Source organism: Lethenteron reissneri, chromosome 56 (assembly GCF_015708825.2).
Source record: "Lethenteron reissneri isolate LAM-NWPU_2019-01 chromosome 56, ASM1570882v1, whole genome shotgun sequence".
Taxonomy (NCBI): Eukaryota; Metazoa; Chordata; class Hyperoartia; order Petromyzontiformes; family Petromyzontidae; genus Lethenteron; species Lethenteron reissneri.
In genome coordinates this window covers 1,494,951-1,522,128 of record NC_083834.1, presented here as the reverse complement: position 1 = coordinate 1,522,128, position 27,178 = coordinate 1,494,951, and the positions used below count along the sequence as shown (strand labels likewise).

Genomic DNA, 27,178 nt, shown 5'->3' with positions numbered 1-27,178 from the left:
GGAGTCTGGGTCACGTGGGGAGAGGGCGGAGTTAGGGTCACGGGAGAGAGGATTTAGGGGGAGAACCGGAAGGGGAAGGGGGAGTTGAGACGGAGTGAAACAGGAGGAGGCCACGCTGGGCAGGACGGGGAGAGTGGCGCGGTCGCCACGCGGTGGGAGACGTCGACACCGTCAGCCATCGGGGTCAGACGCAGAGAGCTAGCGGGCTGTGGAGGCTAGCTGTATACGGGGCAGCAGTGAAGCTGGAAGCGGAGCAGCGGTGTGGCTGCAAGGCGAAGCAAGAGTGAGGCTGCCTAACTGAGCAGCAGGGAGACTGCATATCGGAGCAGCCGAGTGGCTGTGGAGAGATCGTCGGGAGAGACGCGGGCCTGAGCGAGGACGCCGTGGTAACGAGATTCTACGAACCCAATAAATGACAACGGAGATCGACATATGAGAAAGAGTCCTTTATTACACATTATCAGAGGTTGTTTTTTGTTTGCATTATGACTGCAGGTAGTGTGGTCTATGCAAACATGACTCCTCGTAAAAAAAAGGTGTCAGTTTTGTTGCCAGATAAAAGGGTAAAAAACCATTATCATATTTTTTACTGGCAAATGAAATACCAATGGAATAAGTCACACCACCTCCAGTGGGCTCCCCTGGTAGGTATGCGATGGTTGTTTGTGTTTATTTCTCCTGCGTCAACAGTTCTTCTGCTGTGTGTCTCACCCGATGACGATTGCTTGAGTTGCGATCGAAACATCGTCATCTATTAACTTCCTCTCTACGTGACTTTACCGAAAGAACCAAAGACTATTTGGGTGTCGTGTGAGGAATTTAGCATATTTATGGAAAATTCAGATATTTGATAGTCACTACTTCTGGAATGCGTAGAGGTGGGGGGGTCTCAAAGTCATATTATGCCCGGGCATTATGTAGGATTAGCAGCATTTTCCATAAATATATTAAATTGCTCTGCTGATATTGCAAATTCCTTTGGTCAAGGCGCCCTTCCTCCTCTAACACAGCTTAAATATACGCTGCCAAGCCTGGTGGTGCTCATTCAGACGCCGTCTTTTCCGACAGACTTGTTCTCCACCTGAGGACGGCTGCTTGCGTTGTGGCCGAACGTCGTGAGAATTGTATTTATTATGTTTTATTTTATTATTTTATTATTTGCCTTCTACGTGACTTTACCGAAAGAACCAAGAAGATGAATCCCTGCAGTCACGAAAGCTTTAAATCGAAATTTATTCGTGTGTTGTGTGATTTGTTTACCTTTACGGTACTCTGCACTACTATCGTGTTTGTGTTACGTTTGTTGTTGTAACGTTCTTACCCCGTGCCCCGACTGGATATTTGCGAAAAAGAGCTTCATAGCTCATCGGATTCCGATGGGGGGGAAGGGGGTCAACGTTGACGTAAGGCATCGGACGCAACGTAGCAGCAGCATGAGCAACGCGGAAAGATTTAACGCACAACCGTGAAATTAAATAACAACGCCACACAAAGCCACAGAGTCCAGGAGCCTCCACACATCATCACAGTCAGCGGGCGAGTGTTTTTGATTGCTTGCTTGGTCCGTCAGCCTTGCTTGTGCACATTTGTTGGTGGGTGGGACGCGTGGGCGGGTAGCTGACGGCGCTCACAGGCAGGTAATGGCACGAGCGAACCAGTGGGCAAGCGGTGATGGTCTTAGCGGGTGAGGGCGCTTGCGGGCGAGCGTGTGATGGCGCAAGCGAACGAGCGAGCCAACGGGCGACGGCGCTGGTGAGCGGGCGGGCGGGCGAGTGGCAGAACTAGCAAAGGGGTGAGCGAGCAAGTAATGGTGCAAGCGAGCGGGCAGGCGAGCGAGTGGTAGCGCTCACAAACAGGCGAGCAAACAGGCGAGCGAGCGGGCGGCGGCGCTAGCGACTGGGCAGGCGGGCGAGCGGGCGGCGTTAGAGAAGGGGCGAGCGAGCGGGTGGGCGAGCGAGCGGGTGGGCGAGCGAGCGGGTGGGCGGGTGAGCGAGCGGGCGAGCGAGTGGTAGCGCTAGCAAATAGGCAAGCGAACAGGTGAGCGAGCGGGCGGCGGCGCTAGCGACTGGGCAGGCGGGCGAGCGGCAGCGTTAGCGACGGGGCGAGCGAGCGGGCGATGACGCAAGCGAGCAGGCAGGCGAGCGGCAGCGCGGGCGTGTCGACGGCACTAGTGGGCGGGCAGATTGCGCCGGCGATTGGCAAGACGGTGCCGGCGAGCGGGCAGACGGTGCCGGCGGGCGGGCAGGTTGCGTTGGCAGTCGCTGCGCTTGATGGCCACGGCCGGGTAGCGTGCGCGGAGCTCCCCGACGAGGCGAGCGTCGACGCGCGAGCAGAACGACACGTCCAGCAGGCGCAGGAGTCAGCGGCAGCTCCACAGCAGCTCCCAGAGCGCGCTGGCGCTCACATGCGCGTGCCTGCACACGCACGCGCCGCCGCCACACGCACCACCCCCCGCGTAGCCTCAGCAGGGCGCCATGGGGGCGAGCGCAGGGCGCTAACCGCTGCCCCGCCACTCACTAACACCGTCGCCCACGTGTGTGTACGTGTGTGTACGTGTGTGTGTGTGTGTGTGCACGGCACACGAGGGGGTGGGTTGCCGGCACCACGCCCGGCCGCCTTTGTCTCCCCAGTGGCGATGTTTACACACCCCACCAGGTACTCATTTGAGGCCGAGTCAACCTAGGGGAGGCCCAGGGCCGGTTCTGATAATCGTCACTGATGTTGGCCGTGAGCGGGAATCGAACCCGTGTCGCCGGGTTCGTAGCGCAGCGTGCTAACCGCTACACTACCGCTCCCCACCCCACACACACACACAGCCACGCACGCACACACGCACACACACACCTACACACACAAACACCTACACACACAGACACACACACACCTACACACACACACAGCCACGCATGCACACACACACACCTACACACACAAACACCTACACACACAGACACACACACCTACACACACATACACAGCCACGCACGCACACACACACACACACCTACACGCACACACACCCGCACCCCCGTGTAGCCTTCTAACAGACGCCCCCCCCCGGCCCGAGCGCCGTCCGCGAGCAGCGGCGCCGCCTCGCCCAGCCCTCCCAGCCCTCCCAGCCCGCCCAGCCCGCCCAGCCCGCCCAGCTCACCCAGGATGTCGAGCTGCTGGAGGCGTGGGCAGTGCCGCGCCAGCGCCGCCAGGTCGTGGTCGCCCACCGTGCGGTTGGCGGTGAGGTAGAGGCGGCGCAGCGCCGGCAGGCTGCGCGCCAGCAGCTGGAACACGCCGGTGCCGCTCTGCAGGCCCGAGCACCAGCCCAGGTCGAGCTCCTGCAAGGCAGGCGCCAGCGCCGGTCATCCTCGTAGCAGCGGCGGCTTTTTGGCCGACCGTCGGACGAAGGCGGTGGTCACCGCGCTCCTGCGGCCGTCTGGAACGCTCTGTCGTCACTCGGAGCTAAGCCACTTTTAAATCATCATCTAGATTGGCGAACTAATTTCTTTCGAAATGCTTGTTGTGTTTTAGTGGTTGGCTACGTACGGTACAAAACAAGTCACGTCGGTAAAAAATTTAAATTAATAAAAGTAAAATAAAAATAAAATTAAAATCACGACGTTTCGAAGGCAACACAAGCTTCCTTCCGTCTTCAGGTGGGACCGTCACAGGCACGACTGCTGTATCAAGTAAGAGATATTCCAAGAAAACAGTCCTTGTATATATACTGGTTGAGGGTGGGAGGAGCCAAGGTAGGCCCTGGATATTATTTTTGTGAGGTTCGGTGCGGCTGAAGCACGCTGTTAGCAATGAGCCTTTGTTGTGTAAACTAGGTGCGGATGATGTAAAGGTGCGTGTAAATGGGACTGAGCCTTTTGTTATGTAGAGGTGATGTGGCTGAAATCGCTGCCAGGAAATGAGTCTTTGTTGTGTAGAATGGTTGACTGAGCCTATTGTTATGTAGATGTGGTGCGGCTGAAATCGCTACCAGGAAATGAGTCTTTGTTGTGTAGAATGGTTGACTGAGCCTATTGTTATTTAGAGGTGGTGCGGCTGAAATTGCTGCCAGGAATGCTCCAAATATGTGTAGTTAAATCTTTTTTGCATGATTACTAAGTTTGTACCCATCATCACAATTGAAATTATGTCTGTGTTTGTATATTTGGATGGCCTCGTGTACAAACCTTTGATGGTAGCCAGGAGGTTTGCAGAGCACCTTGGTCTCGGAAAAGACAATTTTATGAGAGCCCACAGCGTTGTAGCAATGATCGGCAACGGCAGAAGAATCAGTTTTGCCGTGCTTCAGATCTGACTTGTGTTGGCGGACACGATCAGAGATATGACGTTTCGTTTCTCCAATGTAGCAATCATCACAACTGCAACTCAGTTTGTAGACTCCAGGGTATTGTAAGTCAGGAATGACATCTTTCACAGATGGAATTAGACCACGGATTTTATGTACTGTACTGAATCGGACTTGAATCTTATGTTTGTTTAGAATTTTGGAGATCTTTTTGGTCACGCCTGCTATGTATGGCAACGTGATAGTTTTGATCGGAGTTTCAAGTGGCTGTTTCTGTATGGTGGGAGAAACAGCTTGGCGGATGGTGCGGTCAGAGTATCCGTTCATCCTGAGGGCCCGATGTACATGTCTTAATTCACTGGCCAGGTGGTGTTGGTCAGAAATGCCATGGGCTCTGTGGTATAGCGTTTTGATGAGAGAATTATTTTGAGATGGGTGGTGGTGGGAATCAGGTTTCAGGTAGGAATCTGTGTGGGTGGCTTTCCTGTAGACAGAATGTCCCAAGGATCCGGACGTTCCCCGCCCCTGATCGAGACTGACAAACTAATTTTATTTAGAGCTGCTGGTTGTTGTGTTTCATTTGTTGTTTCTTCCCGAGCACCTCCGATTAGCGCGCTGAGTACGTACAGTGCCAGTGAGTGCGGTGGCTGTAGGTGAGTGCGGTGGCTGTAGGTGAGTGCGGTGGCTGTAGGTGAGTGCGGTGGCTGTAGGTGAGTGCGGTGGCTGTAGGTGAGTGCGGTGGCTGTAGGTGAGTGCGGGACCTGTAGGTGAGTGTGGTACCTGTAGGTGAGTGCGGGACCTGTAGGTGAGTGCGGTACCTGTAGGTGAGTGTGGTACCTGTAGGTGAGTGCAGGACACGACGAGTTCCACGAGACCAACGTGCGTCACTCCGTGCAGCCTCCACGCGTCCAACGCCTCCAGGTGCGGGCAGGAGCGCGCCAGAGCGACCAGCACGTCGTCACCGCTCTCCACCTGCACCTCGTCACCATCGTCACCATCGTCACCACCATCATCATCATCACCGCTCTCCACCTCGTCACCATCGTCGTGGGTGAGTGGGTTAGAGAGTGGGTGGATTATCATCTTTATCTTTGTGTATCTGTTGTGTGGTGCCCCCCCCACCGCCCCTCTGCCCCCCCCACCCCCCCTCTGCCCCCCCCCGTCCCCCCGCCCCCCGCCCCCCACAGCTTCCTGGAGGGCTATGGGCGGGGGCTGTTGCGGCTGGAGCTGTCGTGCTGCGAGTTTGTGACGGAGGAGAGCGTGGGCGCCATCGCGCGCTGCTGCCCGGCGCTGCGGGCGCTCGACCTCTCGTGCTGCCGCGACACCGCCGCCGCCACCACCGCCGCCGGTGCCGCCATCAACATCGTCACCACCACCATCTTCAGCGTTATCACCACCACCACCATCGCCACTGCCATTGTCACCATCAACATCGTCACCACCACCATCTTCAGCGTTATCACCACCACCATCGCCACCGCCATTATCAACATCGTCACCACCATGAGCTTCATCATCAGCACCATCGCCACCGCCACTGTCATCATCAACATCGTCACCACCACCATCATCAGCGTCATCATCATCACCATCGTCACCGCCATTATCAACATCGTCACCACCACCATTATCATCGTCATCATCACCACCATCGTCACCGCCATTATCAACATCGTCACCACCACCACCATGAGCTTCATCATCTCCATCGTCACCACACTCCGCCTACACTTCATCGTCACCACAATCACCGTCGTCATCATCAACAACACCAGCACCACCTTCACCATCAGGTGCCGGTGGCGGTGCGGTGTGCGGTGTACGTGGCGCCACCATCTGTGGTGGTGCCCCGTGCGGTGTGCGTGGCGCCGTACCTGGACGCAGCTGCCGATGTTCAGGGTCTGGAGCTGTGGGCAGGCGCCGATGATCTCCGACAGCACCTCCTCCTGCGGCGACGTCGGTTCACACAGCCGCCAGCCGCACACAACCGACGAGGTCAGCTACAGCACCAACTCTTTCAGCAGCAGCATCAGCGGTAGCTTCAGCAGCAGCAGCATCATCATCATCGTCGTCGTCATCATCGTCATCAGCAGTAGCATCTGCAGCGTCATCAACGATGATGACGCTGCAGATGCTACTGCTGACACCTTTTTTACAAGGAGTCATGTTAGCATAGACCACAATACCTGCAGCCATAATGCAAACAAAAAACATAAAAAAACATAACTCTGATAATATATGCACTGTCCTTGAAATTGATTGGTCCACATCCGAGACAGCTTTTCTTAGAGCCTAGTCTCCATTGGTGTTGGACCAGATGACGCCAAAAGGCGCACAACTCAAAGACAATGCACCATCAGAGTATGAGAGCTCGGGGTAAGCATTTACACCATTGGACCTCATTTGCCAGTAAAAAATAAGATCATTGGTTTTTTACCCTTCTATCTGGCAACAAAACTGACACCTGCAGGTATTGTGGTCTATGCAAACATGACTCCTTGTAAAAAAAGGTGTCAGTTTAGTTGCCAGATAGAAGGGTAAAAAACCAATTATCACGACGATGATGTCGTACACGAGACAAAGATTTCCCCGTGTACCCTTTACAGGGCTGTTCGGGACAAGTGGCGTTAGAGAGCTGCGATCAGAATTTAGAATATCAGAATACTAATTTGACTCCAGAGGAATCTGACGAGCCAGAAAGCTCTTTTTCACAGCTGGAACGGCACACGGCACACGGCACACGGCGCACGGCACACGGCACACGGCACACGGCGCACGGCACACGGCACACGGTGGGGGTGGGGTGGGGTGGGCAGCATCACAACGCCCTTAGACCCCGTCTCCCCCAGCGACGATGTTTACACCTCGCACGGCATCAGGCGCAATCCGTTCTCCTATAAAGCTCGTATTTTCACAACGCGCGTTGGGTATTGAACGCTGAAACTGAAAACATCTCCTGGCCACGGTGGCGGAATTCTTCCACTGCCCTGCTGCAGTCCGGCTTAGTGCACCGCCCAGTGGCAGCTGCCCCCGGACGGGGCAAGCTGCCCCCGGACGACGCAAGCTGCATGTGCAGCGCCGGCGCTGCGCATGGGTCACGTCCGCCAGGACGGGGCGACCGTTGTTCCGTGGTTTGTTACCAAACGCGGTGTTCAAGACTATCACGCCAAGTAAGATGATGCTTACATACGTGTGTAAACCCGTAAACCCATAAGGTTTACACGTATTCTTGCACAGGGAAATCGAGTTTTCAGGTCCATACGGCGTACAGCCGTTTCAATACGGGCAAGATAAAATAATGTTTGTCTGTCTGTTTGCGTTTGTCGCTTGTGATGGGACTTTGCAGGATGAACGTTGAGATTTATAAGCGAACAATAAAGTCTGAATTGGTCTGTAATAAGGTAGGCATTGACAGGTAGGTGTTCATCAAAATGATGATTAAGATTCCTATCATGACGATGATGATGATGACCATGATGGTGATGCTGATGACACACATGCACAAAGATCCCCCATGTAGCCTGTAACAGACTGTCGGGGCAAGTGCTGTTAAACCCAGGATGGATCGTAGGCAGGCCAGCCTAAATGTTTCTAACACGCATGTGTACACACACACGTGTACACACACACACGTGTACACACACAGACACGCACGTACGTCCACGCCGGTGCGGTAGAGGTTGAGGTGGCGCAGTTCGTGCAGCGAGGCGAGGGGACGGAAGGTCGACGCCGGCTGCGGCGTGCCGGCACCGGCGACACCGGCAGCACCGGCGGCGGTGGTGGCGGCGGCGGTGTCACGGCAGCAGGAGAGGTCGAGCGCCCGCAGCGCCGGGCAGCAGCGCGCGATGGCGCCCACGCTCTCCTCCGTCACAAACTCGCAGCACGACAGCTCCAGCCGCAACAGCCCCCGCCCGCAGCCCTCCAGGAAGCTGTGGGGGGAGGGGGGGCGGGGGGACGGGGGGGGCAGAGGGGGGTTGGGGGGGCAGAGGGGCGGTGGGGGGGGGTAGGCACCACACAACAGATACACAAAGATAAAGATCATAACCCACCCACTCTCTAACCCACTCACCCACCCACTCTCTAACCCACTCACCCACCCACTCTTTAACCCACTCACCCACACTCGATTCACTCACCCACCCACTCTCTAACCCACTCACCCACCCACTCTCTAACCCACTCACCCACCCACTCTCTAACCTACTCACCCACCCACTCTCTAACCCACTCACCCACCCACTCTCTAACCCACTCACCCACCCACTCTCTAACCCACTCACCCACCCACTCTCTTAACCCACTCACCCACTCACCCTCTAACCCACTCTCTATTCACTCACCCACCCACTCTCTAACCCACTCACCCACTCTCTATTCACTCACCCACCCACTCTCTAACCCACTCACCCACCCACTCTTTAACCCACTCACCCACTCTCGATTCACTCACCCACCCACTCTCTAACCCACTCGCCCACTCTCTATTCACTCACCCACCCACTCTCTAACCCACTCACCCACCCACTCTTTAACCCACTCACCCACACTCGATTCACTCACCCACCCACTCTCTAACCCACTCGCCCACCCACTCTCTAACCCACCCACTCTCTAACCCACTCACCCACTCCCGATTCACTCACCCACCCACTCTCTAACCCACTCACCCACTCTTGACACTCCATCACTCGCTCTGTCTCCCTGTCGCCGGTGCCCGCGCCGCTGAGAGGGGGAGGTGGGAGGGGTGGGGGGGTGGTGATTGGGGGGGGGGGGTGAGGACTGGGGAGGGGGGGGGGCGTTGGCCTCACCGCACGAACCCCCCGACAGTGACGAGGCCGCGCCCCCCGGCCCAGGAGAGGCCCAGGGCCTGCGTGTGAGTGCAGCGCGGCGCCAGCGCCTGCAGCTGCGCGTCGCCCACGCTGGGCCAGTAGGGGCGCAGGTCGAGGCGCTGGTACTGCGCCGGGTCCTCGGCGTGCGCCCGCAGCAGGCGGCACGTGCGGCACAGGCGGCACAGGTCCCGCAGCGGCACGTGGGACAGGATCAGCTGGATCAGCTGTGCGGGTGGGGGGGTGGGGGGGCAGGTGAGCGGGAGAGTTTTAGAGAGTGAGTGGGTGGGTGGGAGAGTGGGTGGGTGGGAAAGTGGCAAAGTGAGTGGGTGGGAGAGTGAGGAGGTGGGTGGGTAGGTGGGTGGAAGAGTGGGTGGGTGGGAGAGTGAGTGGGTGGGTGGGTAGGTAGGTGGAAAAGTGAGTGGGTGGGTGGATGGGAGAGTGAGTGGGTGGGTGGGTGGGAGAGTGGGTGGGTGGGAGAGTGGGTGGGAGAGTGGCAAAGTGAGTGGGTGGGAGAGTGAGGAGGTGGGTGGGTAGGTGGGTGGAAGAGTGGGTGGGTGGGAGAGTGAGTGGGTGGGTGGGTAGGTAGGTGGAAAAGTGAGTGGGTGGGTGGATGGGAGAGTGAGTGGGTGGGTGGGTGGGAGAGTGGGTGGGTGGGAGAGTGGGTGGGAGAGTGGCAAAGTGAGTGGGTGGGAGAGTGAGGAGGTGGGTGGGTAGGTGGGTGGAAGAGTGGGTGGGTGGGAGAGTGAGTGGGTGGGTGGGTAGGTAGGTGGAAAAGTGAGTGGGTGGGTGGATGGGAGAGTGAGTGGGTGGGTGGGTGGGAGAGTGGGTGGGTGGGAGAGTGGGTGGGAGAGTGGCAAAGTGAGTGGGTGGGAGAGTTAGGAGGTGGGTGGGTAGGTGGGTGGAAGAGTGACTGGGTGGGTGGTAGAGTGGGTGGGTGGGAGAGTGGGTGGGTGGGTGGGAAAGTGAGTGGGTAGGTGGGAGAGTGGGAAATTGATTGAGTAGGTGGGAGAGTGAGTGGGTGGGAGAGTGGGTGGGAGAGTGGGTGGGTGCGAGAGTAGATGGCTGGGTGGGTAAGTTAGTGGGTGGGTGGCAGAGTGAGTGGGTGGGAGAGTGGGTAGATTATCGGGTGAGTGGGTGGGTGTGGGAGTGGGTGGGTGGGTGGGTGCATGAGTAGGTGAGTGCATGGGTGAGTAGATGGGCCAGTGATTGGGTGGGGGTATGGGTTGTAGTTGGGTGATTGAGTGGGTGTGATGGTGGATGAGTGGGTTGGTGGGCTAGTGAGTTGGTGAGTGTGTGAGTGAGTTAATGAGTGATGGGGTGGGTGGGTGATGGTGTGTGTGTGAGCATGCGTGAGTGAGTGGTAAGAGTGAATTAGAAGCGTGTGAATGCGTAGGTGAGTGTAGTGCGGAGCAGCGGTGCAGCGGTTAGCGCATTGCACAATGAACCCGGCCAGCCAAGTTCAATTCCCGCTCACGGCCGACACCAGTGACGATTATCTCAACCGGTCCTGGACCTCCTCTAGGTCGACTCGACCTCGAATGAGTACCGGGTGCGGTGTGTAAACATCGCCACTGGCGTGGTGGTGCTGACCACCCACCCCCTCGTGTGCCCTGCCGGCCTTCATAGGTGCTCTCAAACAGCACTTGCCCCGACAGTCTAAGGTTATATGGGGGATCATTGTCTTTGTGAGTGAGGTCGCTGTCCCCTCACCTCGTATGGCAGCAAGTCAAAGTAGCCATTCCCGCTGCCAGCCTCCGAGCTCCTGGTGGCCTGAGGCATCTTTTCGTTGACCTTCCACCCATCTCCTCCGCATCCACCATCGCCGCCACCACCACCATCGCCGCCACCACCACCATCACCGTCATCCTCATGATCGCCGTTGATGTCACCACCATCATCGTCGTCGTCGTCGTCATCGCCATCGTCGTCATAGTCGTCGTCGTCATCATCAACATCATCATCGTCATCGGCATCGTCGTCGTCATCGGCCTCGGCGTCGTCACCGTCGCTCCCTCCTCGCCCACGGCCGGCGCGCTCCTCGGCGCGCCCCACCGGTCGGTACGGGGGGCCGGTGGCGGCGGTGGTGGTGGTGGCGGCAGCGGTGCCGCGCAGCACCACGGCGTCCAGCTCGGTGTAGTAGTCGCACAGCGAGCAGTCCAGCTCCAGGCGCAGCAGCTCTGTCGCAAAACCCGGCCGGCGGATCCGCGGGCAAAACTCCCGCGACCGGTTCGCTCCCAGCAGCTTGGGGGGGCCCGACCACAGCGTCGCCCAGCTGGGGGGGTGGGGGGCAGGGGTGAGGGGCGGGGGGAGGGGCCGGGGGAAGATGTGAGGAGACGTGAGATGAGATGTCGGGAGACGCGGGGTGATGCAGGGAGATGTGGGTAGTCGTGCGATGAGATGTCGGGAGACGTGGGGTGATGCGGGGAGATGTGGAAAGACACGGGGAGACGCTAGGAGACACGGGGAGACGCGGGGTGACATGGGGAGACGCGGGGTGACATGGGGAGACGCGGGGTGACATGGGGAGACGCAGGGAGACATGGGAAGACGCGGGGTGACATGGGGAGACGTGGGGAGACGTGAAATGAGATGTCAGGAGGATGTGAAGAGACACGGGGAAGCATTTGTGTACTATTCAGCTGTTCCACTTCTGCTACCTGCCGAGGTTTGGCATGCCCGGCCGCTACCACCACTCCCCAAAACCTCGCCCCATTCACACACCACCATCACCTCTCACCACAGCTTCAATGTGTTTCACAACAGACTGCTGGGGCAAGTGCTGTTAGAAGCACCAATTCAGACCAGCACACAAGGTGTTAAGTGGCCAGCACCACGATCGGCCGCCTGATTTGAGGCTGAGTCGACCTAGGGGACCGGTTCAGATAATCGCCACCGATGTTGGCCGTGATGAGCGGGATTTTAACTCGGGTCACTGAATTCATGGCGCACCGCGCTAACCGCTGCACCACCGCTCCTCACACCAGCACCACAAGCACTGCCATCGCGATCAGCGCCACCACAACCACTGCCTCTGATTATCACGGTGGGCTACGTACGGTGCGAAAGAAGTTCAACATACTTACCACCACCGCCACCATTACCACCACCGTCACCACCAGCAGCAGCACCACCGCCACTATCACCACCATCGTCACCACCACCGCCACTAGCACCACCACCGCCACCACCACCACCATTACTACCACTGTCACCGCCACCATTACCACCACCGTCACCACCACCAGCAGCACCACCACCATTGTCACCACCACCGCCACTAGCACCACCGCCACCACCACCACCGCCACCATTACCACCACCATCACCCCCACAAGCAACACCACCGCCACCATCACCGCCACCACCACCACCACCACCGCCACCACCACCACCACCACCGCCACCACCACCACCACCGTCACCACCACCACCACCATCGTCACCACCACCGCCACCACCACCACCACCATCACCACCACCGCCACCGCCACCACCACCACCACCGTCACCACCACCACCACCACCATCGTCACCACCACCGCCGCCACCACCGCCACCATCACCACCATCAGCAGCACCACCACCACCACCATCGTCACCGCTACCGCCACCACCACCGTCACCACCACCACCATACCACCACCACCACCACCGTCACCACCACCGCCAGCAGCAGCAGCTCTCACCGCGGCCCCTTCCCGTCGGCCCCGGCGCCGCTCTCCCTGGCGAGGATGCGGACAACGGTGCCGGGGTTGTACACCTCCAGCACGCCGACGGAGCTCGGGCGCACGGCGCGAGCGAACGCCACCTCCACAAAGTCGCGGGCGCGGAACGCCGGCGGGGCGCGCGCCGGCGGGGCCGCCCCCCGCTGCCACCAGCGGCCGTAGGTGCGCGGCACGGCCGCCTGCGTCACGTCGCCGTGCGCCGGGAAGACGCTGGGCGGCCCCGCCAGGTTCCCCATGGTGTAGGAGAGGCTGCCCTCCGAGCCGTACTGCGAGCTGGGGCCACCCCGGTGCAGTGTGGGGACGGGGTGGGGGGGCGTAGCCGGGTGGGGGGGGGGTAGAGGGCGAAGACTTTCAAGGTGATTGTCGATTGACCGGATGATCGAAGCGATAATGCTGGTTAACACACTTTTTTCTGGCACAAGGTATTCCAACGGTTTTAATGTAATTTTGGGGTGCCGATTCCAAATTGTCTATCACATCAGGTTTTTGAGATATCAAATATTGCATTTTCAATAACTGCAGAAGAAAGATATTAAATAAATGTGGATATCTACATAAAATGATATTATAAACACACTATCCTAAAAATACAGCACCATATTTTAACACTAAAGCAGTCACTGACTCGCAACAACTTGCAATCATAAGTGACGGAGTTAATTTCGGGTAAAATGAATGAAAATGGGGTATGCCGATAGCATAAAAATGAGATGTGATAGAGCAAATCTGAGATCAGATTTGGAATCAGCACCCTGAAATTAGTCTAGAACAGCTGCAAAAGTCCAGGCCAGAAAAACATGTTTTTTTTTGTTGACCAGTGTAATCGGGAGAGCAATCGATTGCTTAAGTGATCGGACTACAGCCCAGCTCTGGTCCAGTCCCATGTGCACACAAAGATCCCCCGTGTAGCCTTAACAGACTGTTGGGGCAAGTGCTGTTAGCGAGCAGCACCTATGAAGGCCGACACGGCACACAAGGGGGTGGGTGGCCAGCACCGCGCCCGGCCGCCTTTGTCTCCCCAGTGGTGATGTTTACACACCGCACCAGGTACTCATTTGTGGCTGAGTCGACCTTGGGGAGCCCCTGCACCGATTAAGAAACTCATCGCTAATGTTGGCCGCGAGCGGGAATCGAGATCGGATCGCCGGGTTAACCGCTACGCCACCACTCACCACGCACGCACGCACACACTCTCGCACGCACTCACGCACACACACACACACTCGCGCACTCACGCACTCACACAATCACGCACACACACACTCACACACTCACGCACTCGCACACACACACTCGCGCACTCACACACACACACACGCACTCACGCACTCACACACACACTCACACACTCACGCACTCACACACACACTCACGCAACTCACACACACACTCACTCACACACACTCACACACTCACGCACTCACACACGCACACACTCACGCACACACTCACGCACCTGAAGTCGACCACCTGCGAGGCGTACTGACTGAAGACCAGGTTCGACTCCGCCCCGGGGAGAGCGTCCGTCTCCTCTTCCGACAATGAGACATCAACGGCGACATCATCGCCTCCTCGCCCTCCTCCACCATCGTCAGCAGCGCCACTGTGGCCGGCGCCGGCATCGAAGGCCGGTGGTTGAGAGTGGGCGAAGGGCAGGTGCCGTAGGCAGGTGTAGTACACGGCGGTCAGGACCGTCAGCATGAGGTGCAGGGGAGGAGGAAACGGGCCAGCCCTGTGGTGCAGGCACACCAATCCGCAATGATCCAACACTCGTCGATTAGCCCAGCCACTCATTCATTGATTAGCCCAGCCACTCACTTATTGATTAGGCCAGCCACTCACTCATTGATTAGCCCAGCCACTCACTTATTGATTAGGCCAGCCACTCGCTCATTGATTAGCCCAGCCACTCACTCACTGATTAGCCCAGCCACTCACTTATTGATTAGGCCAGCCACTCACTCATTGATTAGCCCAGCCACTCACTCATTGATTATCCCAGCCACTCACTCATTGATTAGCCCAGCCACTCACTCATTGATTAGCCCAGCCACTCACTCATTGATTAGCCCAGCCACTCACTCATTGATTAGCCCAGCCACTAGCTCATTGATTAGCCCAGGCACTCATTCATTGATTAGCACAGCCACTCACTCATTGATTAGCCCAGCCACTAGCTCATTGACTAGCCCAGCCACTCACTCATTGACTAGCCCAGTCACTCGCTCATTGATTAGCCCAGCCACTCACTCATTGATTAGCCCAGCCACTCACTCATTGACTAGCCCAGCCACTCACTCATTGATTAGCCCAGCCACTCACTCATTGACTAGCCCAGCCACTAGCTCATTGATTAGCCCAGCCACTCACTCATTGATTAGCCCAGCCACTCGCTCATTGATTAGCCCAGCCACTCACTCATTGATTAGCCCAGCCACTCACTAATTGATTAGCCCAGCCACCCACTCATTGATTAGCCCAGCCACTCACTCATTGACTAGCCCAGCCACTCACTCATTGATTAGCCCAGCCACCCACTCATTGATTAGCCCAGCCACTAGCTCATTGACTAGCCCAGCCACTAGCTCATTGACTAGCCCAGCCACTCACTCATTGACTAGCCCAGCCACTCACTCATTGATTAGCCCAGCCACTAGCTCATTGATTAGCCCAGCCACTCACTCATTGATTAGCCCAGCCACTCACTCATTGACTAGCGCAGCTACTAGCTCATTGATTAGCCCAGCCACTCACTCATTGATTAGCCCAGCCACTCACTCATTGACTAGCCCAGCCACTAGCTTATTGATTAGCCCAGCCACTCACTCATTGATTAGCCCAGCCACTAGCTCATTGATTAGCCCAGCCACTCACTCATTGATTAGCCCAGCCACTCGCTCATTGATTAGCCCAGCCACTCACTCATTGATTAGCCCAGCCACTCACTCATTGATTAGCCCAGCCACCCACTCATTGATTAGCCCAGCCACTCACTCATTGACTAGCCCAGCCACTAGCTCATTGACTAGCCCAGCCACTAGCTCATTGACTAGCCCAGCCACTCGCTCATTGACTAGCCCAGCCACTAGCTCATTGACTAGCCCAGCCACTCGCTCATTGATTAGCCCAGCCACTCACTCATTGATTAGCCCAGCCACTCGCTCATTGACTAGCCCAGCCACTCGCTCATTGATTAGCCCAGCCACTCACTCATTGATTAGCCCAGCCACTAGCTCATTGACTAGCCCAGCCACTCGCTCATTGATTAGCCCAGCCACTCACTCATTGACTAGCCCAGCCACTCACTCATTGATTAGCCCAGCCACTCGCTCATTGATTAGCCCAGCCACTCGCTCATTGACTAGCCCAGCCACTAGTTCATTGACTAGCCCAGCCACTCACTCATTGATTAGCCCAGCCACTCGCTCATTGATTAGCCCAGCCACTCACTCATTGATTAGCCCAGCCACTCGCTCATTGATTAGCCCAGCCACTCACTCATTGATTAGCCCAGCCACTCGCTCATTGATTAGCCCAGCCACTCACTCATTGACTAGCCCAGCCACTAGCTCATTGACTAGCCCAGCCACTCGCTCATTGACTAGCCCAGCCACTCGCTCATTGATTAGCCCAGCCACTCGCTCATTGATTAGCCCAGCCACTCGCTCATTGACTAGCCCAGCCACTAGCTCATTGACTAGCCCAGCCACTCACTCATTGATTAGCCCAGCCACTCGCTCATTGATTAGCCCAGCCACTCACTCATTGATTAGCCCAGCCACTCGCTCATTGATTAGCCCAGCCACTCACTCATTGATTAGCCCAGCCACTCGCTCATTGATTAGCCCAGCCACTCGCTCATTGACTAGCCCAGTCACTCGCTCATTGATTAGCCCAGCCACTCGCTCATTGACTAGCCCAGCCACTAGCTCATTGACTAGCCCAGCCACTCACTCATTGATTAGCCCAGCCACTCACTCATTGACTACCCCAGCCACTCATTGATTAGCCCAGCCACTCACTCATTGATTAGCCCAGCCACTCACTCATTGATTAGCCCAGCCACTAGCTCATTGATTAGCCCAGCCACTCACTCATTGATTAGCCCAGCCACTCACTCATCGATTAGCCCAGCCACTCACTCATTGATTAGCCCAGCCACTCACTCATTGATTAGCCCAGCCACTCACTCATTGATGAGCCCAGCCACTCACTCATCGATTAGCCCAGCCACTAGCTCATTGATTCGCCCAGCCACTCACTCATTGACTAGCCCAGCCACTCACTCATTGAATAGTCCAGCCACTCACTCATCGATTAGCCCAGCCACTAGCTCATTGATTAGCCCAGCCACTCACTCATTGATTAGCCCAGCCACTAGCTCATTGATTAGCCCAGCCACTCACTCATTGATTAACCCAGCCACTCACTCATTGATTAGCCCAGCCACTCACTCATTGATTAGCCCAGCCACTCACTCATTGATTAGCCCCGCCACTCACTCATTGATTAACCCAGCCACTCACTCATTGATTAGCCCAGCCACTCACTCATTGATTAGCCCAGCCACTCACTCATTGATTAGCCCAGCCACTCACTCATTGATTAGCCCAGCCACTCACTCATTGATTAGCCCAGCCACTCACTCATTGATTAGCCCAGCCACTCACTCATCGATTAGCCCAACCACTCACTCATTGATTAGCCCAGCCACTAGCTCATTGATTAGCCCAGCCACTAGCTCATTGATTAGCCCAGCCACTCACTCATTGATTAGCCCAGCCACTCACTCATTGATTAGCCCAGCCACCCACTCATTGATTAGCCCAGCCACTCACTCATTGATTAGCCCAGCCACTCACTCATTGATTAGCCCAGCCACTCACTCATTGATTAGCCCAGCCACTCACTCATCGATTAGCCCAGCCACTAGCTCATTGATTAGCCCAGCCACTCACTCATTGACTAGCCCAGCCACTCACTCATTGATTAGCCCAGCCACTCACTCATCGATTAGCCCAGCCACTAGCTCATTGATTAGCCCAGCCACTCACTCATTGATTAGCCCAGCCACTCACTCATTGATTAGCCCAGCCACCCACTCATTGATTAGCCCAGCCACTAGCTCATTGATTAGCCCAGCCACTCACTCATTGATTAGCCCAGCCACTCACTCATTGATTAGCCCAGCCACTCGCTCATTGATTATCCCAGCCACTCACTCATTGATTAGCCCAGCCACTCGCTCATTGATTATCCCAGCCACTCACTCATTGATTATCCCAGCCACTCACTCGTTGATTATCCCAGCCACTCACTCATTGATTATCCCAGCCACTCACTCATTGATTAGCCCAGCCACTCACTCATTGCTTAGCCCAGCCACTCACTCATTGATTAGCCCAGCCACCCACTCATTGATTAGCCCAGCCACTAACTCATCGATTAGCCCAGCCACTCACTCATTGATTAGCCCAGCCACTCACTCATTGCTTAGCCCAGCCACTCGCTCATTGATTATCCCAGCCACACACTCATTGATTAGCCCAGCCACTCGCTCATTGATTATCCCAGCCACTCACTCATTGATTATCCCAGCCACTCACTCATTGATTATCCCAGCCACTCACTCATTGATTATCCCAGCCACTCACTCATTGATTAGCCCAGCCACTCGCTCATTGATTATCCCAGCCACTCTCTCATTGATTAGCCCAGCCACTCACTCATTGATTAGCCCAGCCACTCACTCATTGACTAGCCCAGCCACTAGCTCATTGATTAGCCCAGCCACTCACTCATTGACTACCCCAGCCACTCACTCATTGATTAGCCCAGCCACTCATTGATTAGCCCAGCCACTAGCTCATTGATTAGCCCAGCCACTCACTCATTGATTACCCCAGCCACTCACTCATTGATTAGCCCAGCCAGTCACGCATTGACTACCCCAGCCACTCACTCATTGATTAGCCCAGCCACTCACTCATTGATTAGCCCAGCCACTCGCTCATTGATTAGCCCAGCCACTCACTCATTGATTAGCCCAGCCACTCACTCATTGATTAGCCCAGCCATTCACTCATTGATTAGCCCAGCCACTCACTCATTGATTAGCCCAGCCACTCACTCATTGATTAGCCCAGCCACTCACTCATTGATTAGCCCAGCCACTCACTCATTGAATAGCCCAGCCATTCACTCATTGATTAGCCCAGCCACTCACTCATTGATTAGCCCAGCCACTCACTCATTGATTAGCCCAGCCACTCACTCATTGATTAGCCCAGCCACTCACTCATTGAATAGCCCAGCCACTCACTCATTGATTAGCCCAGCCACTCACTCATTGATTAGCCCAGCCACTCACTCATTGATTAGCCCAGCCACTCACTCATTGATTAGCCCAGCCACTCACTCATTGATTAGCCCGGCCACTCACTCATTGATTAGCCCAGCCACTCACTCATTGATTAGCCCAGCCACTCACTCATTGACTACCCCAGCCACTCACTCATTGACTACCCCAGCCACTCACTCATTGATTAGCCCAGCCACTCACTCATTGATTAGCCCAGCCACTCACTCATTGACTACCCCAGCCACTCACTCATTGATTACCCCAGCCACTCACTCATTGATTAGCCCAGCCACTCATTGATTAGCCCAGCCACTCACTCATTGATTAATCCAGCCACTCACTCATTGACTACCCCAGCCACTCACTCATTGATTAGCCCAGCCACTCACTCATTGATTAGCCCAGCCACTCACTCATCGACTACCCCAGCCACTCACTCATTGATTAGCCCAGCCACTCACTCATTGATTAATCCAGCCACTCACTCATTGACTACCCCAGCCACTCACTCATTGATTAGCCCAGCCACTCACTCATTGACTACCCCAGCCACTCACTCATTGATTAGCCCAGCCACTCACTCATTGCCTACCCCAGCCACTCACTCATTGATTAGCCCAGCCACTCACTCATTGATTAGCCCAGCCACTCACTCATTGATTAGCCCAGCCACTCACTCATTGACTACCCCAGCAACTCACTCATTGAATAGCCCAGCCACTCACTCATTGATTAGCCCAGCCACTCACTCATTGATTAGCCCAGACACTCACTCATTGATTAGCCCAGCTATCCCAGCTAGATCCTGACAGGTGAGGGTCTGTGCAGGTGAGGGCTTTGACGGGTAAGTGTGGGTACAGGTGAGTGTGGTGGTGGTGGACCTTGCATGCTGCTTGCGAATGTGCAGTGGCTGAGAGTTCCAGACGGCTACTGGGGCAGCAGCAGCAGCTCACAATGCGCAAGCTGCTGATGCTGCTGATGATGCAAATGAGCCTCACAACATCGACCAGCCCCGTCTCTACGACCCATGGTAACAATGGTAACCGTGGCAACGCGCTAACTACTGTACGTCTCGCGATGCCAACAGCTGGTGACTGTGCAATTACCTTATTGCAGACCAATTTAGACCTTATTGGTCATCCCGTGCCCCCTAATAAACTTCAACGTTCATCCTACAAAGTCACCATCACGAGGGTAGAAACAACAAGACATGTATCGGCGAGTTGGCGTCCGAGTTCAACTTTCGCTCGCGAACACCACGAACTACTCACACGGTCGACTTGAGGCCTTCCCCCTGCGTTGACTGCGGGGTGACGTCACCGCGAGAGTGTAAACACACGACATGACGTCACCGCGAGCGTGTAAACACACGACATGACGTCAGCCACGAGTGTGTAAACACACGCCATGAAGTGGTGACGTCACCGCGAGCGTGTAAACACACGCCATGACGTCAGCCGCGAGCGTGGGGAAACGCACACGTGCGCAGTGACGTCATCGCGTCCCGCGAATACGCGTTACGACGTCACGGGAAGCGTCGTGTTACGTTGACATCCGGGAACGTGTTTAGTGACGTCATTTAAAAGAAACCTGTGTGATGTCACCGTGCACCAACGGGCTCAAGGGAGCAGCGCTTACGTCACGCGTACAGCGTGTTGTGCGGACGCGCTTTGCTGGTGGCCGGCCTGTGCGTCGTGACGTCACGACGTAGAGCCGTACGTGATGACGTAGAGCCGTACGTGATGACGCCAACGACGCCTGCGCGTCATGATGATGGCACTGCGGAGCAGGATGACGTCACCGACGTGGTGACACAACCGGGGTGACGTCACCGAAGGGTGTAAACACGGAACTACGGCGAGTGGTGCGGCTGACAAACGCGATTTGATCAGAACCTGTAGAGTGCAGTAGGAATCCGAAGAGCTATGAAGCTCTTATTTTTCACAGATACGTCCAGTGGGGGCACGGGGTGAGAACGTGACAACACGAAACGATTATGAAAATATTTTTTCCCCTTTTTTCTGGCAACAAAACAGGTGTTGAGATAGTAGTAGGTTTTTACCCTTTCGACTGGTACAAAAACTGACACCTTTATACAAGGCATCATGTTTGCAATAACCACAACACAAGCAGTCAAAATGCAAACAAAAATAAACAACTCTGATAATGATATGCACTACCCTTGAAGTTGATTGGTCCACACCCGAGACAGCTTTTCTTAGAGCCTAGTCCCCATTGGTATTGGACCAGATGACGCCTAAAGGCGTTCAACTTAAAGACAGCGAACTATCAGAGTATTGAGAGCTCGGGGTAAGCATTTACACTATGAGACCTCCTTTACCAGTGGCAAAATATAGTAGTAGGTTTTTACCCTTTCAACTGGTACAAAAACTGACACCTTTATACATGTTGAGATGTTAAAACACGAAACAGAAACCTTTTAGAAGGAATCACGTCTGCGTTAACCACAATGCTTGTGGTCAGAATGCAAACAAACGAAAATACTCTGATAATATCATCATCATCATTAGACCTCCTTTGCCAGTACCAAAATATAATAATAGGGTTTCCCCCCTTTTGTCTGGCAACAAAACTGAAACCTTTTTACGAGGATTCATGTCTGCATTAACCACAATACTTGCAGTCAAAATGCAAACAAAAAACATACTCTAATAATAAATGTATTGTCTTCTTGGTTCTTTCGGTAAAGTGACGTAGAAGGGAAATAATAAAATTATAAAAATAAAACATAATAAAATAAAATTCTCACGACGTTTCGGCCACAACACAAGCAGCCGTCCTCAGGTGAAAAAAATATGCATTGTCCTTGAAACTGATTGGTCCACACCAGAGACAGCTTTCTTTTGAGCCTCGACCCAACTGGTGATCGACCAGATGACGCCACAAGACTGCAAGTATTGTGGTCATGGAAGACATGAATCCTTGTAAATAGGTTTCAGTTTGTTGCCAGAAAAAAGGAGAAAACCCCTTTTATTATACTCTGATAATATGCATTGTCATTGAAACTGATTGGTCTACGTCTTTTGGACGAACACCGTTTTGAGACGAGGCTCAAAAGAAAGCTGTCTCTGGTGTGGCCCAATCAGTTTTAGAGACAATGCATAGATTATCAGAGTATAATCTTGATTTGAAGCTTTCGTGACTGCAGGAATCCATAGTCTTTGGTTCTTTCGGTAAAGTCACGTAGGTAGAAAAATAATCGAGCACGACGTTTCGATCGCAACACAAGCAATCGTCATCAGATGGGACAACCACAGCAAGAACAAACTGCTGACTTCTGCAGTTTTTTTCTTGATGTGACCGATTACACTTGTCAACAAAAAAAAACAATTCTGGCCTGGACTTTTGCAGCTGTTCTAGACTAATTTCAGGGTGCTGATTCCAAATCTGATCTCAGATTTGCTCTATCACATCTCATTTTTACGCTATCGGCATACCCCATTTTCATGGATTTTACCCGAAATAAACTCTGTCACTTAGGATTGCAAGTTGTTGCGAGTCAGTGACTGCTTTAGTGTTAAAATATGGTGCTGTATTTTTAGGATAGTGTGTTTATAATATCATTTTATGTAGATATACACATTTATTTAATATTTTTCTTCTGCAGTTTTTATTGAAAATGCAATATTTGATATCTCAAAAACCTGATGTGATAGACAAAAACTGATGCCAGATTTGGAATCAGCACCCAAAATTACCTTGAAACCGTTGGAATACCTTATGCCAGAAAAAGTGTGTTGACCAGTGTTATTAGAGTATGTTTTTTGTTTGCAATCTGACCACAAGAATTTTGGTCAATACAGACATGATTCATTGTAAAAGGTTTCAGTTTGGTGTTTTAACATCTCAACACAACTGTTTTGTTGCCAGAAAAAAGGGGAAAACCTTTAATCATATTTTGGAACTGGCAAAGGAGGTCCTATGATGTAGCAACTAAACTATTGTGTGTTGTATATTACGAGGTGTAAGGCCCCACTCCTGGCAGGCCATCACCAATAATTATAACACTGGTCAACACACTTTTTCTGGCATAAGGTATTCCAACGGTTTTAAGGTAATTTTGGGGTGCCGATTCCAAATCTGGCATCATTTTTTGTCTATCACATCAGGTTTTTGAGATATCAAATATTTCATTTTCAATAAAAACTGCAGAAGAAAAATATTAAATAAATGTGGATATCTACATAAAATGATATTTTAAACACACTATCCTAAAAATACAGCACCATATTTAACACTAAAGCAGTCACTGACTCGCAACAACTTGCAATCATAAGTGACAGTTAATTTCGGGTAAAATCAATGAAAATGGGGTATGCCGATAGCATAAAAATGAGATGTGATAGAGCAAATCTGAGATCAGATTTGGAATCAGCACCCTGAAATTAGTCTAGAACAGCTGCAAAAGTCCAGGCCAGAAAAAAATGTTGTTTTTGTTGTTGACCAGTGTGATAGCTTCAACGACGTGCGATCTCTTTTGTATCGGACAAGGTGGTGGGGTGAATGAGGTGGATATCGCAACCTCCACAAGAGGTCGCTACTGCATCGAGGAGAGATGCGATGGTGATGATGTGGCTCGCGTCGATGGTGATTTGGTTGAATGGTTTGAGAGAGATGGCAGGGAGATTTGAAAGAGGCAAAGCGGGGTCACCGTTGACTAAGCCATCCAGAGGGATTGGTTAAGCCCTGTGTTAATTACCCTTTACTGCAACCTTGGTTCTGAATCGTTTACGAATGTTTAACGTGCATGAATAGGGTTTGATGAAACGTGCTTAATTTGTGTTTCGATTATTTACCTTCTAAACAAAAATCTGGCCATGTCCACTTACGAACAACACCCGCACTTACGAACACCACCTTAACTTACGAACACCACCTTAACTTACGAACACCACCCCAGGTTAAGAAGAAAAACCACCGGGTTCGAAGGGGATGTGCGGAGATGATAGAGGGGGACGAGGAGGATGAAAAGGGAGGAGGGGGCCCTGGGGAGAGGGAAGGCAGGGGAGTGGTATGACGGGACCTTTGTTTGCCAGTCCAGGCAGTCCCCGCCTTACGAACACCCTCACTTACGAACAACCCCCACTGACGAGCACCCTCACTTATGAACCCGCACTTACGCACACCACCCACACTTACAAACACCCGCACTTACGAACAATCCGTACGGACAAACACAAGCACTTACGCACACCCGCACTTATGAACAATCCGCACTTACGAACACAACTCGCACTTAAGAACAACCCGCACTTATGAACAATCCGCACTTACAAACAACCCGACTTTCGAACACCACCCGTATTTACGAACACCCACACTTACAAACAACCCACACTTACAAACAACCCACACTTACAAACAACCCACACTTACGAACAACACCCCCACTTACAAACAACCCACACTTACGAACAACACCCGGACTTACAAACAACCCACACTTACGAACACCACCCACACTTACGAACACCCACACTTACGAACACACACACATACGAACACCCGCACTTACGAACCAGCTTCCATGAAAGATTTGTTGTTTTTTAAATCGACTTAAAATGCGAAATCTCTCACCTTGCTAATTGATCCGCGGGACAATTTTTTGTTCAGCTCAGCGATACTCCGCGAGATGTAAATGAGTCTGCCTCATGCTGGGAGTGAGTGCTTGTGTGTACCTGTGTGGGCATTTAAACACAGTAAATTACTGTTTTCCGACTTACGAACAGTTCGACTTACGACGGGTCTCAAGAACGAATTGTGTTCGTAAGTCGATGACCGTCCGTTATCAAAGTATGAACAATAAGAAAACATGCTCTGATATTAAGGATGTTATTAACCAGGTAAAACCTAAACTGCGTTATAGTTTCCTTCATATCCGCATCACCAGTTTTCTTCAGCCTCCTACCCCCAGCCACGCTTACTTCCCAGCCCCGGCATTGTGTTGTACTTGCAGCACCCCACTCCCCCTAATCTACACCCTCCTCTCTATCGCTCCACCCTGGCTTCGCCCCCCGTCTCTTACTTATATAGCCTCTTAAATTTCGATTTAAAGCTTTCGTGATGCAGGGATTCATCTTCTTGGTTCTTTCGGTAAAGTCACGTAGAAGGGAAATAATAAAATAATAAAAATAAAACATAATTAAATTATTTTCACGACGTTTCGGCCACAACGCAAGCAGCCGTCCTCAGGTGAAGAACAGGTCTGTCGGAAAGACAGCGTCTGAATGAACACCACCAGGCTTGGCAGCGTATATTTAAGCTGGGTTGGAGGGGGAAGAGCGCCTTGACAAAATAATTTGCATATCAAGAGGAATTTTGCATATTTATATAGCCTCTTGTTGCAGCAGCCATTTTGCCCACTTCAGCAATTGTTTCTTGCTGTGGTTGTCCCACCTGATGACGGACGCTTGTGTTGCGCCCGAAACGTCGTGATTTAATTTGTTATTTTATACCTGCGTGACTTTAGCGAAATAGCCAAAGAGAATGCTCTGATACTATATAATATTTGTTTTAATGTTTTGGCGGTTAATGCCGTGCCTTGATGCATTGCAAACCGTGCATCATCTATTGGGTGTTTGAACATCTTAACACAACTCCTGTTTGATTGCCAGAGGGGGGTAAAACGCCTATTGTGCTTTTCACCATGGGATTGGAGTTGGCTGGTGGTGGCCACTGGACGTTGCTAGGGAGGACAATCAACTTAAATTTCGATTTTAAGCTTTCCTGACAGCTTAAATAGACGCTCCAAGCGTGGTGGTGTTTCATTCAGACGCTGTCTCCTCGACAGACCTGGTCTTCACCTGAGGACGGCTGCTTGCGTTGTGGCCGAAACGTCGTGAGAATTATTTTATTATGTTTTATTTTTATTATGTTATTACTTCCCTTCTACGTGACTTTACCGAAAGAACCAATAATACAATCAACTTGCTATAAGAAGTGATACATTTGCAGTCCCAATTCATTACACATGTTGAACTTCTTTCGCACCGTACGTAGCCAACCGTGCTGGGAAGGACAACTAAACACCACAACAAGCAATTGTGGAGAAATGAAAGTGTCAATCTAGATGATTGTTTAACAGTGCATAGCTCCACAACGTCGTAATATCGGTAAGGAAGAGCATTCCAGACGGCCGCAGAAGCGCTTTCGAAAGCGCCGCGCGATGATCGGTGACCACCGCCATTGTTCGATAGCCACTGCTGCCAGAATGCCCGGGAGTTGGCGTGGTGATGGTTTATGCTCCTTTACCAGATCAGCAAAATCATCGTGGTTCATTTGTAGCGAGCGCTTCGTGTGTAATGAGCACGACCCCAACATCTACCCCCCCCCCCCCTCGACGCCCACCACAGCGTCGAGCTTCGTAGTCTAAAGCAGACGTCGCAAACGGGTTTTGATTCCCGACCCGTACCCTACCCGAAATGAGTGACAAACGGTGACTCACCAGTGACTCACGGTCTACCTGTACCCGTACGCGGCCGCACCAAGGTCGCAAACGGGTACCCGTACCTGGCCGGGTACGGGTAGCCGGGTATTGGGTAGGGTACGGGTATCGGGTACCCGGTTGCGACCTCTGGTCTAAAGCTCTTAGCCCTCTTCAAAAGTCTGCAACGCTCGCAAAATGGATTCCTGGACACGTGGCCACGCGCCTCTCATCTCCTTCCATGCCCCCCCCCCCCCCCACCCTCTTTCTCTCGGTCCCTCCACACAGTGGGGAGCCCCCCCGCCCCCCTCCACTCCACTATGGACGGTGGTTAGTTCTTAAATCTCTCCGTGGCCTTCTTACCCTCACCTCGCCTCTCTTCATCTCCTTCCATGTCCCCTCTCGTCCTCTTCGTTCCCAGTCTTCTCTCGCTGTCTGTCTCTCTCTGTCCCTCTCTCTCTGTCTGTCTCTCAGTCGCTCTCTGTGCTCAGGCGAAGATGGCGGTGTACAGAACGAGGAAAAAGA

The 27,178-nt window shown here is 53.3% G+C and overlaps 1 protein-coding gene across 1 annotated transcript; it reads right to left on the bottom strand.

Annotated features, from left to right (window-relative positions):
- Window positions 1–2,058: 2,058 nt before the first annotated feature.
- LOC133357011 (F-box/LRR-repeat protein 4-like) lies at window positions 2,059–20,519 on the bottom strand. Its single transcript, XM_061574752.1, has 10 exons — window positions 20,481–20,519; window positions 14,305–14,580; window positions 12,810–13,121; window positions 10,834–11,395; window positions 9,103–9,347; window positions 7,953–8,223; window positions 6,169–6,240; window positions 5,132–5,266; window positions 3,152–3,329; window positions 2,059–2,261 (listed from the first exon to the last, which is right to left on the bottom strand). The coding sequence occupies exons 2-10, from the start codon at window positions 14,547–14,549 to the stop codon at window positions 2,059–2,061; spliced, it is 2,223 nt and encodes a 740-aa protein (XP_061430736.1). The 5' UTR covers window positions 14,550–14,580; window positions 20,481–20,519.
- Between the last annotated feature and the right edge of the window lie 6,659 nt (window positions 20,520–27,178).